This window comes from Rana temporaria, chromosome 7 (genome assembly GCF_905171775.1).
Source record: "Rana temporaria chromosome 7, aRanTem1.1, whole genome shotgun sequence".
NCBI classification, from domain to species: Eukaryota; Metazoa; Chordata; class Amphibia; order Anura; family Ranidae; genus Rana; species Rana temporaria.
In genome coordinates, this window is record NC_053495.1 from 11,836,148 (window position 1) to 11,857,089 (window position 20,942).

Genomic DNA, 20,942 nt, shown 5'->3' on the forward strand with positions numbered 1-20,942 from the left:
AAATCCGTCTGCCACCACCCCAACCCCCCCAGTTGGTTGGGTCTGTACTTATCCCATCTAGGTTGCGGGCTTCCTCTAGGTGGTGGGTGGCGGACACTCCTGGCTCCTCCCCCCTGCTGAGTGACCCCCATAGCAAGCTTCTTGTTCTGGGGGCAGGTGTGCTTGTTCGCTCCCGAGCTGGCTCTGCGTGTCCATTGACACACAGAGCAGGGCTTGGCCACACCCCCCTCTCTCCTCACTGACTGTGACTGACAGCATCAGGGTCCAATGGCTTCCACTGCTGCCTCTATGTCCAATGAGGAGAGAGGGAGCCGCTGAACTTGTGATCACCGCTGGATCAAGATCAGGCTCAGGTAAGTATTTAGGGGGGCTGGGGCGGTTGTATCCAGAAGGTTTTCTTCCTTAACCACTTCAGCTCTGGAAGATTTTACCCCTTCATGATCAGACCATTTTTTACTATTTAGCTACTTTAACTGCCAAATGTGCAGTCATGCAATAAAATTTACATTATATTTTTTCACACAAGTAAAGCAAGTAAAGCTATAGATGAAAAAAGACAAAACATTTTGAAAAAAAGAAAAGAAAACTAAAATAATTTATTTTGTTATAAAACATATCCATGTAAAAAAAAAATCCTAATAAATTTAGACCAAAATGCATCCTGCTAAATGTCTCTGGTAAACAAAAAAAAACACACACATATATACTGGACCGTTTATTTATTTTTTATACTAGTAAAGGCGGCGATCAGCGACTAGTCTTAGTTTCAGTCACTTTCTGCTCAGATCATTGGGGGAGAACTGAGCGATCAGTGTTGCTTGAACGCTCAGTTCTCAGTGCAGAGGAAGCAAGGGACAGATGCAGCATCAGATCAATGCTGCATCCACCTAGGTGAGTAATATATATATATATATATATATATATATATATATATATATATATATATATATATATATATATATAAATAAATATAATTTTTTATTTTTTTTGCAATCCCCATACTTCTAAGAAATGTTGCACATATTGCATGTGTACAGTATTATATTTATATTAGTGATGCACTGAAATTTCAGCTGCCAAAAATTATCAGCCGAAAATAGTGTTTTTTGCGTTGCCAAAAAAAAAAGTGCCGATAATGTCTGCCAAAAACAGCTGCGATTTTGTGACGATTTTACTAATAATGGCCGACAAATTCATTTAAATTCATGGTATTAATTAAAAAGTCAAATAGAATACATTTATAAAAAAACTATATATATTTTTTTTTTATTTTTTTTTAAACGTCACTTTCTGTCAAGCAGGTCCTGACATTTCGGTTCCGAAAAGTATTCATACCCCTTGAAATTTTCCACATTTTGTCATGTTACAACCCAAAAAAGGTAAATGTATTCTGTTGGGATTTTATGTGATAGACCAACACAAAGTGGCCCATAATTGTGAAATGGAAGGAAAACGATAAATGGTTTTCAATATTTTTTTTACAAATAAATATGTAAAAAAGTGTGGGGGGGGGGGGGTAAATTTGTATAGCGCCCCTCGGAGTCAATACTTTGTAGAACCTCCTTTCTCTGCAATTACTGCTGTAAATTAACCACTTAAGGACCGCCTCCTGCACATATACGTCGGCAGAATGGCACGGCTGGGCACAAGCACGTACAGCTACGTCCTCTTTAAGTGCCCAGCCGTGGGTCGCGAGCCCGCGACCCGGTCCGAATCTCCATGACTGCGGGACCCAATCGCCGCTGGAGTCCCGCGATCGGTCCCCGAAGCTGAAGAACGGGGAGAGCTGTTAAAAAAAAAGATTCATGTTAGAACGCAGTGACGTAAAACACAACGACGTGCTGAAAAAACGAAGTTCAATGCTTCTGAGCATGCGTGGATTTTTAACCGATGGTTGTGCGTACTAACGATAAGTTTTGACCTATCGGTTAGGAATCCATCAGTTAAATTTTAACCACTTCCCGCCCGGCCTATGGCCGATTTACGTCCGGGAAGTGGTTATGAAATCCTGACAGGACGTTCTAGAACGTCCTGCAGGATTTCATGCCGCGCGCGCCCGTGGGGGCGCGCATCGCGGCGATCGGTGATGCGGGGTGTCAGTCTGACACCCTGCATCTCCGATCTCGGTAAAGAGCCTCCGGCGGAGACTCTTTACCACGTGATCAGCCGTGTCCAACCACGGCTGATCACGATGTAAACAGGAAGAGCCGCCGATGGCTCTTCCTCACTCGCGTCTGATAGACGCGAGGAGAGGATAGCCGATCGGCGGCTCTCCTGACAGGGGGGGGTTAGCGCTGATTGTTTATCAGCGCAGCCCCCCCTCGGATCGCCACACTGGACCACCAGGGATGCCCACCCTGGAGCACCAGGGTGGGCAAAAAAAAAAAAATGACAAAAAAAAAAAAAAAAAAAAAGACAGAAAAAAAAAAAAAAAAAAAACATAAAGAAAAAAAAAAGATGCCAGTCAGTGCCCACAAATGGGCACTGACTGGCAACCTGGCAAAAATCAGTGCTGCCACCCCAGTGTCCATCAGCGCCACCCCAGTGTCCATCAGCGCTACCCCAGTGTCCATCAGTGCCACCCCACAGTGCCCATCCATGCCCAGTGCCCACCTATCAGTGCCCATCTGTGCCACCCATAAGTATCCATCAGTGCCGCCCATGAGTGCCCATCTGTGCCGCCTATGAGTGCCCAGTGCCGCCCATGAGTGCCCATCAGTGCCGCCTATGTGTGCCCATCAGTGCCGCCTATGTGTGCCCATCAGTGCCGCCTATGTGTACCCATCAGTGCCGCCTATGTGTGCCCATCAGTGCCGCCTATGTGTGCCCATCAGTGTCGCATACCAGCGCCGCCAATCAGTGCCACCTCATCTGTGCCCGTCAGTACTACCTCATCGATGTCCATCAGTGCCATCTCATCGGTGCCCATTAGTGCCGCCATATCAGTGCCCGTAATTGAAAGAGAAAACTTATTTACAAAAAAATTAACAGAAAAAAATAAAAACGTAATTTTTTTTCACAATTTTCAGCCTTTTTTTAGTTGTTGCGCAAAAAAAAAAAATCGCAGAGGTGATCGAATACCACCAAAAGAAAGCTCTATTTGTGGGGGAAAAAAGGACGCCAATTTTGTTTGGGTACAGTGTAGCATGACCGCGCAATTGCCATTCAAAGTGCGACAGTGCTGAAAGCTGAAAATTGGCTTGGGCGGGAAGCTGCGTAAGTACCTGGTATGGAAGTGGTTAAAGCAAGTTGGCTTTTTTTTTAACCAATGGTTAAATAACCTATGGGGCCCACACACGATCGGTTTGGACCAATGAAAACGGTCCATCAGAATGTTGTCCTCTGGTTAACCTATCGTGTGTACGAGGCCTAAAACTTAAATACCATTTTAGTCAAAAGCCTAAAACTAAAAAGCGAAATTGGACTTCAAAATGAACATTGGTCTGTAGTGCATGTTCACACCTCAATACCATAAATAAGAACATATTAGATTTTTCACTCCAGCCGTATATAATGAGTTTGGAAATTGTAGAGAAATGTTAACTAATTGCATTACTATTTAATTACACCCATTAGATTTTAGATGACTAAAATTAGTTTTCGTCGACTAAAATGTACTTGAGATTTGGCATCCGAGGGTTAATCTCCTATGTAAACCTGTGTTATACTTGAAAAATGAATAAAATGTACCCCTTTAAAAATATATATATATACACACACTTGAGATTTAGTCGACTAAGTAAAACTAAAACAATTGCAGAAGACTAAAATGGGACTAAAACTAAAAAGCCATTTTAGTCCCAAGACTAAAACTAAATTAAAATTTGCTGCCAACATTAACACTACAGCTACAGCAACACACATGTGAATCGTCTGATCTGCCAAAGGATTTGTAATTCTGTCCAGTCATCCCTGTAATTCGTGTACCTCTACCAGACAGTCTAGGCAGGAGGATGACACAGCTTTCTTTGTAACAGTGACATGCCTATAGGTCATCAGTTCTGCTCACTCTGCTCTCTTCTCCTGTCTGCATATAGCAGAACTGTATTGTCTCCAAGTGCTGCTCCTCTCCATCTACTGTGCAAGGAATGGAAGGCAGCTAATAGCAAGAGTGATTTGGGTACTTATGCTAGCATCATGTAAATTTTTTTTTTTTACAGGGATACAGAACTATATTGAATTACCATATTTATCGGCGTATGACACGCACCTACATTTTAAGAGGGAAGTTTCAGGAAAAAAACTTTTTTAACTAAACAACTTTGAATTAAATAAGGGTCAGTGCCCATCTGCAGCAAATCTCACCAATGCAGCCTCATCCATGCCCATCTCATCATGCAGCCTCATCCATGCCCATCTCATCATGCAGCCTCATCCATGCCCATCTCATCATGCAGCCTCATCCATGCCCCTTTTTAGCCTCAATGCAACCTCGCCATCAAAGCAGCCTGGACAGAGCATGAAATCACAGAGCCGTCATCTCCTGTTCGGTTCTCACTCAGCACTGGCAGTCACACACACACAGTCCTGCCTCCAACATCGGCATTGGACCAGCTCCTGTGATAGACAGAACACTGGTCCAATGCCAGAGGCGGAGGCGGGACTGTGTGTGTGACGTGAGAGCCGAACAGGAGATGACGGCTCGTGAATTCTGGCTGTTCGGCTCTCACACAGTCCCGCCTCCGCCATCGGCATTGGACCAGCTCCTATGATACACAGAACACTGGTCCAATGCAAGTGGGCGGACGCGGGACTGTGGGTGTGACGTGAGAGCCGAACAGGAGATGACGGCTCGTGAATTCTGGCTGTTCGGCTCTCACTCGGCAGTCACACACACACAGTCCCGCCTCCGTCATCGGACCAGCTCCTGTGATAGACAGAACACTGGCCTAATGCCAGTGGCGGACGCGGGACTGTGTGTGTGACGTGAGAGCCGAGTGGGAGCCGAACAGGAGATGACGGCTCATGAATTCTGGCTGTTCGGCTCTCACTCGGCAGTCACACACAGTCCCGCCCTTCCGCCATCGGCATTGGACCAGCTCCTATGATAGACAGAACACTGGTCCAATGACAGTGGCGGAGGCGGGACTGTGGGTGTGACGTGAGAGCCGAACAGGAGATGACGGCTCGTGAATTCTGGCTGTTCGGCTCTCACTCGGCAGTCACACACACACAGTCCCGCCTCCGCCATCGGCATTGGACCAGCTCCTGTGATACACAGAACACTGGTCCAATGCCAGAGGCGGAGGCGGGACTGTGGGTGTGACGTGAGAGCCGAACAGGGGATGACGGCTCGTGAATTATGGCTGTGTTCGTCCCCCTTCTTACCTTCCAAGGTACACTATCGGCGTATAACACGCACCTGCGATTTGCCCCCTATTTTCAGTGGAAAAAAGTGCGTGTTATACTCCAATAAATACGGTATATAAAATAAAATACTCAAGAGTTCCGCAAACTAATCAGAAAGTCCAACTAAGATCAAGTCAGAGAACAAGTCTCATTTTCTTTACGTGACCCATAATGCAGCCGGAGATGGCTCCCTGAGAGAGAGAGTGGATAAACTTTTAAATAACAAAACAGCAAAAAAAAAAAAACACTAAAATAAATAATAGATCAGTACATCATATAAATGAGAAATGAAGAGCGCTCAGCCGTAGCTCAGCCTACGCAGCAGAGATTTCTGGAAGTAAGTCTCATAATTCGCCTCGCAGACTCGGACGCAATCTAAGAAGTAGTCCTTCTCGGCGATGGCTCGGAGGAGATCCGTCTGCACCAAGCAGATGTCGTACAGCTCTGACGTGGGGGCATTCCTGGACGCCTTTCCTTTACCGCTGTCTAGAAGTACCTGAGAGACGGAGAAATGTTACAAAAAGTGGAACTAAACGCCTAACCGCTGCCATACCGCCCATCTCCTAAATCATGGGTCTTCAAACTACGGCCCTCCAGTTGTTCAGGAACTACAATTCCCATCATGCCTAGTCATGTCTGTGAATGTCAGTGTGTTGCAATGCCTCATGGGATGTGTAGTTCTACAACAGCTAAAGGGCCGTAGTTTGAGGATCCCTGTCCTAAATGGTGCCAGTTTAGGAGAAATTCTTATTATAGGCTTACCCAGTAGTGTATTTGGGATTTGTGCTGCCCTAGGCCTGACTAAACTTGTGCACCCCCTAATTTAAATATGACCCACCCCTTCCTGTCAAGGCCACACCCCTTTCGGTTTAAGCCCCACCCTGAAATTTTCGAGCAGGGACACCAAGTTCTGAGAGCCTGAGGCAATGGATTCCCTTAATTGGCATAGATTTCCTCTCACTTCCTGTTTGGCTATGGGGCAGGAAGTGAAGGGAAATCTCTGCAATGGGACAGGGATGGTAAAAAATAAATTGACAGGGGCTCTAACCCTCCCTTACTCTATCCAAAATGACCTTCCTGTCTCACACCCAGAACAAAATAGAGTCGGTTGCAGTGGCACCCGGCCATTCGCAGGCAGCTTTGTATTCTATCAATGAGCACAAACCTTTTTCTGATTGGCTGAGTCCAAGAGGTGGGCTGATGATGTCACAATCTCAAACTCAGAATCAAAAGGAAACTTTGTGTTCATTAATAGGATATAAAGCTGCCTATGAATGGCAGAGCGTAGCTCAGACCGATGCTTTTTTGCTCCATGTAGGGGACAGGAAAGTCTCCTCTCGCCCCCGGAACACAGTGCTGTATACTTATGTAGCTTCAACTAATACAACACACCCAACAGCCAAACATGGTAAATGAGGTAAATAGTTTGTTTAGGCCAGCTTGGCCCGAACAAACACATTTTTTTTTTTAACGTTCAAAAGTTTTTTAGTGGGTAATAAAACAGTTATTAACAAATGTCAACAAACTCTTTTTTTTTTTTTTTCAAACTGAAGCTAATCCTGGAGATCATATTTAAACTGTTTTCTCAATGCTAGCAAAGTGTTAGCATTGGTAACATTTACTATAAAAGACTTCAATGAAACTCACCCGGCTATTCACAATCGTATCGGTTTCATTTTCACTCAGACGGATATTGTCATCTATGATGATATGCAGATTATCGCGGTCATTGGGATCAATCCATAATGGCTTCCCTCCGGAATTTGTAAAGTCGTTTCTTTTCCACCTGTTAAAAGAGGATGGAGTGTAGTATGTTAAAGAGGACCTGTCCTGATATACAGAGGATCACATAGAAAATGCTAGTTTACTGACCGTCGTTCTTACACTCTGACTTCAGTGCTTTCTAAGTCACTGACCTGGAGCAATCCAAGGATGCTCATCAGTGGCGACCAGTGCTCGATTTTTTTTGGGGCGCAAACAAAAAAAATAATTCAGAAAAAAAAAAAAAGGGGTCGGGTTCCTGAACAGGGGGTGGCAGCGGCGGTCATGGCTAGATTCATGCAATGCAAGAATCTATCCATTGGTCATAGAGGGGGTGGCTGGAGAGAGGCGCCGCACACCCGCGCCTGCTATAGCTGTGAAAAGGGACACAGACGTACAGCTACGGACATTTGCACAGCTGAGCCAACCTGCCGCAGTATAACTGCGAAGGCTGGTCGGCAAGCGGTTAAACAAATATCAGGCGTTGTGTTAACGTACGATTAAAGATTTTATAGCATGCACATTCAGTTTTTGTCATATGGAAATTCGGAATCGGCAGTCGAAAGCACCATGCGAACGTTTCGAAAATCGGCAGATCGTTCATCGGACGAAATGTAACTTTCTAATCGTGTGTACGGGCCTTAAAGAAGCCCATAGATAACTCAATTTTATTGCCTTCCACCATGGGGGGGACGGGGTAAGAGGGCTCAATGGGGCTGGGAGCCTTCCTGGCTGGTAGAACACATTGATTACTGTTGGCGGCTATAGCCGGCCAGCAGTAATTGCATGTAAAAAAATCCAAAAGGTTGGTTGTACCCAAGTTGATCAGTGGTGCTATCAGCCTGCCCATAGATGGATCAAATGTTGGCTGGCCCTTGCTGAACCGCCCAATTTCAAACCATGCTTAACTGAAGCAAATTGGCTTGAAGGATAAGATGGCCTGTGATAACAATGGATACCACGGATGGAGGATCCGCCTTGGTTTGTAAATTAGATGGCAGTCTTGGCCATTGGCCCATAGACAATCCTGTCAGTGTCAATATCAGTGGAGGCTCATCCGGTGGAATAGGAGTCGAATAGATCAAAAAACCTTGTGTATGCGATCACAAATTTTGCCCAATATAAGCCAGAAGAGTGGAACCCAGTGGCGGTGCGTCCATAGTGGGCACAGGAGTGCCGCCCCCTCTCTCCTGCACCTGTCAATCAACAATATATAGATTTATGCAATGCATGAATCCATCTATTGTCGCCGCTGCTGCCCACTATTCAGGTGTCCGGCCCCTTGTCGAGCGCCGGCCATCTGAATTACAGCGGTGGGTGCGTTTTGGAAGTGCCTGATTGGAGCCGTAGGCTTCCAAATTGGCAAGGAGTGGGCGCACTGCTGTGCGTTCGCTGCTTACGTAGTGCTGTGTTAGGGAATCGGTTCCCTAACACTGACGGGCCTCTCAGCCAATCAGGTGCACCGGGTCTGGTTACCGGTCACTCGATTGGCTGAAGCGAAAGACGCTGTGATTGGACGCCTATCAGGGGGGGTGTAAAAAAAGGCGGCATTTGATGGGGCAAACTGGCAGCATTTGATGGGCACAGTGGCTACATTTCATGGCACAGTGGCAGCAATTGATGGGCACAGTGGCGGCAGATGATGGGCACAGTGGCTACATTTCATGGCACAGTGGCGGCAATTGATGGGCACAGTGGCAGCAATTGATGGGCACAGTGGCAGCAATTGATGGGCACAGTGGCAGCAATTGATGGGCACAGTGGCAGCAATTGATGGGCACAGTGGCAGCAATTGATGGGCACAGTGGCAGCAATTGATGGGCACAGTGGCAGCAATTGATGGGCTCAGTGGCAGCAATTGATGGGCACAGTGGCAGCAATTGATGGGCACAGTGGCAGCAATTGATGTTTTTTTTTCCAGTTTGTTTGCGCCCCCCCAACAATTTTGAGCACCAGCCGCCACAGGTGGAACCCCCACCCAACCCCATTCATAGCGGCTCCCCCTGCTCCTTACCAGTCGAAATGGTCCTGGAACCCTCCTATTCCAGACATAGCGTTGAAGTAATCATAAATATTTCTCTCTTCTCCTTTCGTGGACACACGAGTAGTCCCCCGGGTCAGCACCGTCTCCCTTTTATTGCACCGGATTTTCCCTGGCGTGAGCTCCACAGTGAGCTAGGGAATGGAGCAGACAATGAAAAGTGATAGATATCAACAGATTTAAATTAATGACTTAATAGTACACAGTACAGACCAAAAGTTTGGACACACCTTCTCATTCAAAGAGTTTTCTTTATTTCCATGACTATGAAAATTGTAGATTCACACTGAAGGCATCAAAACTATGAATAACACATGTGGAATTATACATAACAAAAAAGTGTGAAACAACTGAAAATATATTTCATATTCTAGGTTCTTCAAAGTAGCCACCTTTTGCTTTGATTACTGCTTGGCACACTCTTGATGCGCTTCAAGAGGTAGTCACCTGGCGCAGCACCCCATCACTCTCCTTCTTGGTCAAATAGCCCTTCCCCCGCCTGGAGGTGTGTAGGGGGTCATTGTCCTGTTGAAAAATAAATGATGGTCCAACTAAACGCAAACCGGATGGAATAGCATGTCGCTGCAAGATGCTGTGGTAGCCATGTTCAGTATGCCTTCAATTTTGAATAAATCCCCAACAGTGTCACCAGCAAAGCACCCCCACACCATTACACCTCCTCCTCCATGCTTCACGGTGGGAACCAGGCATGTAGAGTCCATCCGTTCACCTTTTCTGCGTCGCACAAAGACACGGGGGTTGGAACCAAAGATCTCAAGTTTGGACTCATCAGACCAAAGCACAGATTTCCACTAATGTCCATCCCTTGTGTTCTTTATCCAAACAAGTCTCTTCTGCTTGTTGCCTTTCTTTAGCAGTGGTTTCCTAGCAGATATTCTACCATGAAGGCCTGATTCACACCGTCTCCTCTTACCAGTTCTAGAGATGTGTCTGCTGCAAAAGGTGGAAGAACCTAGAATATGAAATATATTTTCAGTTGTTTCACACTTTTTTGTTATGTATAGGGTTGTCCCGATACCACTTTTTTAGGACCGAGTACAAGTACCGATACTTTTTTTCAAGTAGTCGCCGATACCGAATACCGATACTTTTTTTAAATGTGTCCCCAAATGCAGCCATGTCCCCCCCATATGCAGCCATGTCCCCCACATATGCAGCCATGTCCCTCTAGCCATGTCCCTCACATATGCAGCCATGTCCCTCACATATGCAGCAATGTCCCTCTAGCCATGTCCCTCACATATGCAGCAATGTCCCTCTAGCCATGTCCCTCACATATGCAGCAATGTCCCTCTAGCCATGTCCCTCACATATGCAGCCATGTCCCTCTAGCCATCTCCCTCACATATGCAGCAATGTCCCTCTAGCCATGTCCCTCACATATGCAGCAATGTCCCTCTAGCCATGTCCCTCACATATGCAGCAATGTCCCTCTAGCCATGTCCCTCACATATGCAGCAATGTCCCTCTAGCCATGTCCCTCACATATGCAGCAATGTCCCTCTAGCCATGTCCCTCACATATGCAGCCATGTCCCTCTAGCCATGTCCCTCACATATGCAGCCATGTCCCTCACATATGCAGCAATGTCCCTCTAGCCATGTCCCTCACATATGCAGCAATGTCCCTCTAGCCATGTCCCTCGATGCGGCGGCGCGATGCGGCGGCAGCGGCGGGGGGGGGAAAGTATTCTATTTAGGTATCGGGGGTATTTGCGCGAGTACGAGTACTCCCGCAAATACTCGGTATCGGTCCCGATACCGATACTGGTATCGGTATCTGGACAACCCTAGTTATGTATAATTCCCCATGTGTTACTTCATAGTTTTGATGCCCTCAGTGTGAATCTACAATTTTCATAGTCATGAAAATAAAGAAAACTCTTTGAATGAGAAGGTGTGTCCAAACTTTTGATCTGTACTGTATATAAAAAAAAAAAAAAAAAAAAAAAAAAAAAAAAAAACGGTCCTCCCCCAAATCTTTTTGTACTTACCGGCAGTTCTAGCAGTTGAGGGAACTGTGGGTGTTTTCCAGCTAAAGCGGCATGAACAGATTGGAGCACATTTGGAAGATCGTTGCCGAATGTCCTCAGTATGATGGAGAACGGCCTCCCCTGCTGATGGAGAGTGCTGAGCAGGTGGAAGAAGGACGGCAGGATCCAGTGGTACAACTTTCCATCCTCTCCTCTTTGTGTAAACAGTTCGTCTGCCTTTCCCGGCCACCGCAACAGCTCCATGTGGCGGGTGAAGACCTCCTTAAAGCCCCGCCCCATCTTGGAGTCACTGAAGGAGCCATCACGCCCAAACTGAGTGTAATAGTTGATGGCCTCTTGGGTTGGAGGTTTGACGGAGGGCTGATCACTTATCCATTCCCATTCACCTAGAACAAAACCAATTTATTAAAAAAAAAAATGCCGCTAATCAGGAGTCATACATGAACCGGAACGAAGCATAAACCCAATTTATAATTTACAATGGTGCACCTAAATGAAAAATAAGATCTGACTGGCTGCTGTGCGCAACCATTTTCTTCTACTCTTCAATGTATGGACGATCTGCTACACTAGACCTCAAAGAGGACCTTCAGCCATTTTTTCATCTTTCCATCTATTAAATCTTCTGCCCTTGTTGTTGTTTTAACTTTGGATAGTAAAACATTTTTTGTTCTGCAAGTAAATCCCTCATACAGCCCACTTCCTGTTTCCTTATACAGTCCACTTCCTGTTTCCTTATACAGCCCACTTCCTGTTTCCTTATACAGCTCACTTCCTGTTTCCCTTATACAGCCCCCTTCCTGTTTCCTTATACAGCCCCCTTCCTGTTTCCTTATACAGCCCACTTCCTGTTCCCCTATACAGCCCACTTCCTGTTCCCCTATACAGCCCACTTCCTGTTTCCCTATACAGCCCACTTCCTGTTTCCCTATACAGCCCACTTCCTGTTTCCCTATACAGCCCACTTCCTGTTTCCCTATACAGCCCACTTCCTGTTTCCTTATACAGCCCACTTCCTGTTTCCTTATACAGCCCACTTCCTGTTTCTTGTCTGGTCATTAGCCTAGGCTTATAACATCATGCACAGCTCTCTCTCACTCTATCTCATTAGAGCAGTGTTTCCCCAACTCCAGTCCTCAAGGCACACCAACAGGTCATGTTTTCAGGCTTTCCATTATTTTGCACAGGTGATTTGATCAGTTTCACTGCCTTAGTAATTACCACAGCCTTTTCATCTGAGGGAAATCCTGAAAACGTGACCTGTTGGTGTGCCTTGAGGACTGGAGTTGGGAAACACTGCATTAGAGTTTTCCAGGAGGGGGGGGGGGGTCATAAGAGGGCCAATGAGAGCTGCAGAGCTGGAGGTTTGCCTCTGTGTGTCTGTGTAAATCCAGGAAGTTAACAGGCAGCAGCTTCAGCTGCCCACAGTTAAAATGGCTGCAGCCAGACTCAGTGGAGGGAGATTTCTGCAGCATATTTGGCAAGTACAGAAACACAGTATATATAACATAATATGCAAAGGGGTTGGAGGGAAGCTTCAGAATGGCAAAGATGTTTTTATTACAAATTTATGTGAGCTGACTGCAGTTCCTGTTTAATTATCAATATATCCGATTTCCACACAAAAAAACATGGTCTCTCTTCAATTTTAAACCAGAACTAGAGTCAAAATTAGCCCCACCCCCTTCCGACGTCCAGCTCAACACCTGCCGTTTAGCTGTCAAATGCCAGAGTCTCTTTTGCCCACTGAAGTTCTGGCATTAAAATTAATTGACAAGGGACAAAGCCAAGTGCTGGAAGAAAGGGGAATTCTTGGAGCCCAACTCTGGGCAGAATTTTTAGGAATTAAACAAGACTTCCCCAGCAGGTGTTAAAAATAAAGTCAGCTCAGGCTCACCTGCAATCCGGAGTTGTCACTTGCAGTACTTTTGTTTCACCACAAGAGGTCCCAAGTCTTCCAGGCTAAGTGACTGCCAGTGTCATTCAACCTGTATGACTGATGAGCTAGTGTAAATCTAGGGCGTCGCGGGCCAGTACCCTGAAGAGGCATCGCCTCTTTATTCACAGGATAATGGTGCATAGAGTGGCGCTGATGCCAGCTATTTGTATCATGCAGGCCACTGCCAGGAAAAAGTTCAGAAAAAAAAGAACACTGCACTTCATGTGATCAACTACTTCTGTAAAGAAAGAACATGCTTACCAACTGTCCCGAATTTGGTGGGATAGTCCTGACTTTTTGGTCATCTGTCATGCGACTGCTTTACCCCCCGCCGCGCGCTGTCATATACAGCCCCTCCCCCTTGTCCGAGCACTTTGATAGACAGATCACCCATCCCCGGATTGGGACGGGTGATCTGTCTATCAAAGTTTCCCGGACGGGGGGGGGCTGTATATGACGGTTCGCGGGGGGAACACAGCTATTGAATTGAAAGCTGTTATGTTCCCCGCACTTTGAACAACCAGACGGCGGGTCCAGCTCCACTCCTTTACCCAGCACAGGTAGGCTGCAATGGGGACCGTGGCTGCAATATGGGGACGCTGGCTGCAATATGGGGACACGTGGCTGCAATATGGAGACGCTGGCTGCAATATGGGGACGCTGGCTGCAATATGGGGACGCTGGCTGCAATATGGGGACCCTGGCTGCAATATGGAGACGCTGGCTGCAATATGGAGACGCTGGCTGCAATATGGAGACGCTGGCTGCAATATGGAGACGCTGACTGCAATATGGAGACGCTGACTGCAATATGGAGACGCTGACTGCAATATGGAGACGCTGACTGCAATATGGAGACGCTGACTGCAATATGGAGACGCTGACTGCAATATGGAGACGCTGGCTGCAATATGGGGACGCTGGCTGCAATGGGGACCGTGGCTGCAATATGGGGACCGTGGCTGCAATGGGGACACACGCTGCATTGGTAGACATGGGCAGGCTGCATTTTTGGGCACGGATAAAGTTGTTGTTAATATTTATTTTTATAACTTAATTCTGCATAAAACATTTAAGTGGCTGCAATATGGGGACGCTGGCTGCAATATGGGGACGCTGGCTGCAATATGGGGACGCTGGCTGCAATATGGGGACATGTGGCTGCAATATGGGGACATGTGGCTGCAATATGGGGACACGTGGCTGCAATATGGGGACACGTGGCTGCAATATGGGGACACGTGGCTGCAATATGGGGACACGTGGCTGCAATGGGGACACGTGGCTGCAATGGGGACACGTGGCTGCAATATGGGGACACGTGGCTGCAATGGGGACACGTGGCTGCAATGGGGACACGTGGCTGCATTGGTAGACATGGGCAGGCTGCATTTTTGGGCATGGATAAAGTTGTTGTTAATATTTATTTTTATAACTTAATTCTGCATAAAACATTTAAGTGTCATTTCATGAGATAATTTATGAGGGCGTGTCTAGGGGTGGGATTAGGAGGGCGGGACATGGTAGGGGTTGGGCGGGGCAACTGGTGGCGAGTATGCCTTGAGGGCTGGCTAGTAGCTCAGGACTTGAAATTTTGAGCCTTGCCCTAGGGTACCACAGAACCTGGTTGAGAATAGCTGTACTAGACTGAATAGCTGTACTATACCATGTAAAACATGGTTCTATGTATTCTGTAAAGCACTGCAAACTTTGTTGGCACAATAAAAATAAAATACACCTACCTGTGCTGCCTATCTGCCCCCAGGCAACAGTGCTCAGGTAGGAATTAAGCGCTTGCCTAAGCCCTTGCCCGGTGGCGGTATCAGATACCAGGATGGTGTTATTCAGATCTAGATGAAGAATTAACTTCCTCCTCTTCTGCTGAAGAGCCGGGATTAGCGGCTGTACGGGGTCACCCGCGTCTTTGTCTTCCTCTTCTCTATTGCTAAACTCATAGCCGTTGGCGCCATCCATGACTGAACCTTACCAAAATTTTCTGAAGTCTTTTATTAATTCTCTAATTCAAGTAAACGAATAATTTCTGCGTAGGAAAAATATATTTGTAACCACTTACTTCCCTCTTTAAAAAAAAAAAAATATGTAAAAATAATTAAGTTTTCCAATAGTAAAAAAAATCCAATAAATAAGGATTCTAAATATTACACCCAAAAGAGCGTTCTGTGTTTTTTTTTTTTTTTTCACGTACACTAGGTATATAAAAAACGTGCGCGACCTTTTATCTGTCACTCGGGGATCTGAGCTGGACTTTGTAACGCAAAGCCGCGAGAGGCTCTTGGACGCTTGTTTTCTGGGTATGGAGACGCCAAGGATTTAACCCGCGTGGTTTGGGAGTATTAATTCCCTTCTGGACAAAAAAAAATAAAAAAAATCTCAGTATTGAAAAGCTAATCTGACATGGAGTTCATCATTACCGCTGGAAGCTGGCAGCGAGCCCCCGATGCTATGACTACACGGTGTTTGCTCTGCGCCGAGTGGAATGTAAGCACCGCCTGGGTGATTTTCCTCCTAAACCTCCGAGTCTTTTCGATTTCCAAGCTTGGCTTGAACAAACACGTGGCTGAAAATTGCTCCGGATGAAGGAAGGGGGATGTTTTAATTTTTAATTCTATTGAACACTTGGATGTTGGACTTTAAAGCCGTTTCCAAATCTAATACCCGACCTGAAAAAAAAAAGAGAAGAGGGGAAAACAGGATTCAGTTTAAGGTCAGAATAACAAGATGGTAGACATTTGCGTACATGACAATAGAATTAATCACACACAGCTGATGTCTTATTTTTATGTTGCTTTCCAGAGAGGGTTACCTTTCCTTCAAGCCAAACCAAAACATTTAAGAGGCGCACAGCAAATGGGAGCGCATAGGACCCCCGGGGGAAGCAGAAGAAAGAGGAAGCTGGAGAGGAAGGGCAGCGGAGGTTGCATTTACTACAACCGATCTCCTGTATTTTACTCCTGCAGCAGCTGAAGGCCGGCAGGAGGGAGAGGAGGAGAAGCCGCCTGCCCTTCCTGTCCAGCTTCCTCTTCCTTCTTCTTCCCCCTGGGCTCCCATTTCTCATTTTACTTCTGTAGCAGCTGACTCCCGGTAGTAGGGAGAGGACGAGAAGCCGCCTGCCCTTCCTGTCCAGCTTCCTCTTCCTTCTTCCCCCTGGGATCCCATTTCTCATTTTACTTCTGCAGCAGCTGACTCCCGGTAGTAGGGACAGGAGGAGAAGCCAACTGCCCTTCTTGTCCAGCTTCCTCTTCCTTCTTCCCCCTGGGATCCCATTTCTCATTTTACTTCTGCAGCAGCTGACTCTCGGTAGTAGGGAGAGGAGGAGAAGCCAACTGCCCTTCTTGTCCAGCTTCCTCTTCCACCTTCTTCCCCCTGGGCTCCTTGTGTGCTCCCATTTCTCATTTTATTCTGCAGCAGCTGACTGCCGGAAGTAGGGAGAGGAGAATCTGACTGCCCTTCCTGTCCAGCTTCCTCTTCCTTCTTCCCCCTGGGCTCCCATTTCTCATTTTACTTCTGCAGCAGCTGACTCCCGGCAGTAGGGAGGAGGAGGAGGAGAAGCCGACTGCCCTTCCTGTCCAGCTTCCTCTTCCTTCTTCCCCCTGGGCACCTGTGTGCTCCCATTTCGCATTTTACTTCTGCAGCAGCTGACGGCTGCCAGGAGGGAGAGGAGAAGCCAACTGCCCTTCCTGTCCAGCTTCCTCTTCCTCCCCCTGGGTGCCTGTGTGCTCCCATTTCTCATTTTACTTCTGCAGCAGCTGACTTCCGCCAGGAGGGAGAGGAGGAGAAGCCGACTGCCCTTCCTGTCCAGCTTCCTCTTCCTTCTTCTTCCCCCTGGGCTCCCATTTCTCATTTTACTTCTGCAACAGCTGACTGCCACCAGGAGGGATAGGAGGAGAACCCGACTGCCCTTCCTGTCCAGCTTCCTCTTACTTCTTCTTCCCCCTGGGCTCCTGTGTGCTCCCATTTTACTCTTGCAGCAGCTGACTCCCGGCAGGAGGGAGAGGAGGAGAACCCGACTGCCCTTCCTGTCCAGCTTCCTCTTCCTTCTTCCCCCTGGGCTCCTGTGTGCTCCCATTTTACTCTTGCAGCAGCTGACTCCCGGCAGGAGGGAGAGGAGGAGAAGCAGACTGCCCTTCCTGTCCAGCTTCCTCTTCCTTCTTCCCCCTGGGCTCCTGTGTGCTCCCATTTCTCATTTTACTTTTGCAGCAGCTTACTGCCGTCAGGAGGGAGAGGAGGAGAATCCGACATTCAGCTGCTGCAAAATTAAAATACAGGCAATCGGTTCTAGTAAATGTGTGACAGGGACAGGACCCCTGAAGCTACACCCACAGTCCTGACTGAATAATGTGTCTGAGTTTTAAGGCCAATACCGGCAACATCCTCTGCCAGGGATACGTGAGGATGAAAAGCCAGAAAATGGGGGTGGGGGGACCAGGAGAGGAGGGTAACCCAACGATCTTCCTTCCCATCATCCACTAAATGGTGGAAAGGGAGTAACCGCTCCAGGTGGGTGTGTTGAGAAGATCAGCAACAGCTCAGGAAATCAAGGGTGTTGGCAATGCACGAAGCAATTGATATGAGGAAAGATGGGATGGACAGCCGCACTCCAGAAAAACCATAAGGTTGTCTTTATTGTAAAAAAGGATAAAAATGCACTACAAAACAAGCAGAACTCCAGGAAAACAGCCTACGTGTTTCACACTCCAATTAGTGCTCAGCCATGACTAAGCACTAATTGGAGTGTGAAACGCGTAGGCTGTTTTCCCTGTGTTCTGCTTGTTTTGTAGTGCATTTTTATCCTTTTTTACAATAAAGACAACCTTATGGTTTTTCTGGAGTGCGGCTGTCCATCCCGTCTTTCCTCATATCAATCCACTAAATCGGGAATATGCAATTAGCGGACCTCCAGCTGTTGCAGAACTACGATTCCCATTAGGCATAGCAAGACTCTGACAGCCACAAGCATGACACCCAGAGTCAGAGGCATGATGGGACTTGTAGTTTTGCAACAGCTGGAGGTCCGCCAATTGCATATCCCTGCACTAAATGGTACTGAGTACCCCAACACTGCCCATCCCTCAACCATAGTCTGGTCTGAATAATGTGTCTGGGTTTCAGGCCAATACCACCAACATCCTCTGTGAGAGATACGCGAGGGTGAAAAGCCAGAAAATGGGGAGGAGGGGAGAAGGGCCAGGAGAGGAGGGTAACCCAACGATCTTCCTTCCCATCATTCACTAAATGGTACTGAGTACCCCAACACTGCCCATCCCTCAATCACAGACTGGTCTGAAAAATGCAAACCCGTGCATGCTCGAAATGACTCAGACGCATGTGCGGTAGCTTCCTAGTCATAGGTAGGGTGCAGCAAGATGGCGGCGACGGCATCGAATGTGGGGAGCGCATGCTCGTCGTACGTGATGACATCACCGCGTTCTTGCCAGTCGGAAAGGAGTGTCTGTGAACTCGGGCGGCAAGAGATTCTTGCCAAGAATCTCGTCAGGAAAAACAATTTTTTTCCCCCGACGAGAATTTGGCCCATGTGTACATGGTTTCACTCTTCAGGCCCCCGGCTACTACTGGGTGGGTTGCGGAGGAAGATCACTCCGCAGGAAAGGCAAGGAGATAGGCAGGCGGCTGGCCGGGACTTGAGCCAAGGCAGAAGAACATACGAGCATGCGAGCGGAGCTAAATGGGCATGCGCCCAAAACTGAAGAAATACGACCAGCACATGATCATCAGAAGGGGGCACGGATAATGAAAAAAATACACCCCCCCCCAAGCTAGAAGGAGTGGCGGAGCAGGGCCCCTGTTTAAAAATAATCCGGGGACAAAACCAGGGACAGACTTGGCCCAGGGACAAAGGCCCAGATTCACATAGAACTGCGGCGGCGTAACGTATCGTAGATACGTTACACCGCCGCAAGTTTTCATCGCAAGTGCCTGATTCACCAAGCACTTGCATGAAAACTTACGCCGGCGGCCTCCGGCGTAAGCCCGCGTAATTCAAAGGGGCGTGTGCCATTTAAATTAGGCGCGCTCTCCCGCGCCGGACCTACTGCGCATGCCTTGTTTTGAAATTCCCGCCTTGCTTTGCGCAAAGTGACGTCATTTTTTCGAACGGCGACGTGCGTAGCGTACTTCCGTATTCCCAGACGTCTTAGGCTGCATTCACACTATAGCGTACTGAATCGCGGCGTTTTGTCCCGCGAATTGCGGCGGCAAATAGCGGCGTTTTGTACCGCGATTCGCGGCGACAAAACGCCGCGATTGTGAATGCAGCCTGTGACCCCCTCTATGGAGATGGTTCACATCTCCTAGCCGAACACCGAAAGACGCCTGAAAAAAAGGTCCGGGACCTTTTTTCAGGCGGCAGGCGTCAGGCGTGGAGATGTGAACCATCTCCATAGAGGGCAATGCTAAAGCATCCCTCTGGCGTGTCGGGGCGGCAGCGGCGTTCACACTACAGGCGTATATACGCCTAGGTGTGAACGGGGCCTTACGCAAGAACAAAAACATTTTTAAATTTCGACGCGGGAACGACGGCCATACTTTGTACAGCACATACGTGGGCTGTGTAAAGTTAGGGCACCTAAAACGACGACTAACTTTGCGACGGGAAACTAGACTAGCGGCGACGTAGCGAACGCGGAAAACCGTCGTGGATCGCGGTAACTACTAATTTGCATACCCAACGCTGGTTTACGACGCAAACTCCACCCAGCGGCGGCCGGGGTATTGCATCCTAAGATCCGACAGTGTAAGTCAATTACACCTGTCGGATCTTAGGGATATCTATGCGTAACTGATTCTATGAATCAGTCGCATAGTTAGGAAGACCCTAAAACAGAAATACGACGGCGTATCTCTTTTGTGAATCTGGCCCTTAGTCCTCAATCTGGGGACTGTCCCCAGACACCGGGGATGTCTGGTCACCCTATCCTTGGGACTCGTAGTTCCAGTGTATCCGGCGTTCAGGACAAAACACAGATGTATATTTAGACATAAAAGGTTCATAAAACAAAAACAAAAACAAGCAATAAATAAATAGGAGCAGACCACTCAGTCGTTTTCTGTGGTCACTCGTCTGTTTTCTACGCATTCATGGGATAGGCAGTAAATACGTCACCTGGAAGTCGGAGGGACAAGTCGGAGAGATGGGCTCAGAGGGCATTCATGTGCAAATTACAATCCAAGACACATATTTACTGCCTATATTATAATGCATAAATACAGCATTAGGCACGCTGGCCCTTGTATGTTCTCCAGGGAAGACACAGACCTATGTGAGTGGCAATGGAGGGGTTAACAATCCAAGTAATGAGGAGGACTCCTGATCCCTTCACAGACAATCCCTCCCCGCTGCCCCTCACCCACACACCCAGCAGATGACATGTGCAGCCTCCATTTCCGGGATCTCTGCAGGAAGTGCTCACTTCCCTCTCCCTCCTCCTCACAACCAGCTTTATTGACACACCCACAGAAGAACAACAGTGCGCTGAGTGTCAGCAGGAGAGGATTTGTGAAAAATACACTGGCCCGGATTCAGTAACAATTGCGTTTTTTTTTTACTGAGGCGCAGGGCAACTTTTTTGCCCTGCGCCCCCGCAATTTTTTTGCGCTGCCCTCGATTCACGGAGCGTAAGCGCGCGCAATTTAAATGATCCCAAAGGGGGCGGGAATCATTTAAATTAGGCGCGTTCCCGCGCCGATCGTAGAGTGCATGCTCCGTCAGGAAACTTTCCCGACGTGCATTGCGGCAAATGACGTCGCAAGGACGTCATTTGCTTCAAAGTGAACGTGAATGGCGTCCAGCGCCATTCACG

At 47.6% G+C, this 20,942-nt stretch overlaps 1 protein-coding gene across 3 annotated transcripts; it reads right to left on the reverse strand.

The window, feature by feature from the left end:
• Positions 1–5,206: 5,206 nt before the first annotated feature.
• Positions 5,207–20,540, reverse strand: LOC120945050. 3 transcript variants are annotated; one of them, XM_040358896.1, is made up of 6 exons: positions 20,498–20,540; positions 14,847–15,785; positions 11,166–11,551; positions 9,125–9,285; positions 6,997–7,135; positions 5,207–5,845 (listed from the first exon to the last, which is right to left on the reverse strand). In XM_040358896.1, exons 2-6 carry the CDS (start codon positions 15,076–15,078, stop codon positions 5,648–5,650), a joined length of 1,116 nt encoding a protein of 371 aa, XP_040214830.1. In that variant the 5' UTR covers positions 15,079–15,785; positions 20,498–20,540; the 3' UTR covers positions 5,207–5,647. The 3 variants fall into 3 exon arrangements, with proteins under 3 accessions (XP_040214830.1, XP_040214829.1, XP_040214828.1); XM_040358895.1 differs by having other exon boundaries at positions 20,399–20,519; XM_040358894.1 differs by having other exon boundaries at positions 20,246–20,519.
• Positions 20,541–20,942: the final 402 nt, after the last annotated feature.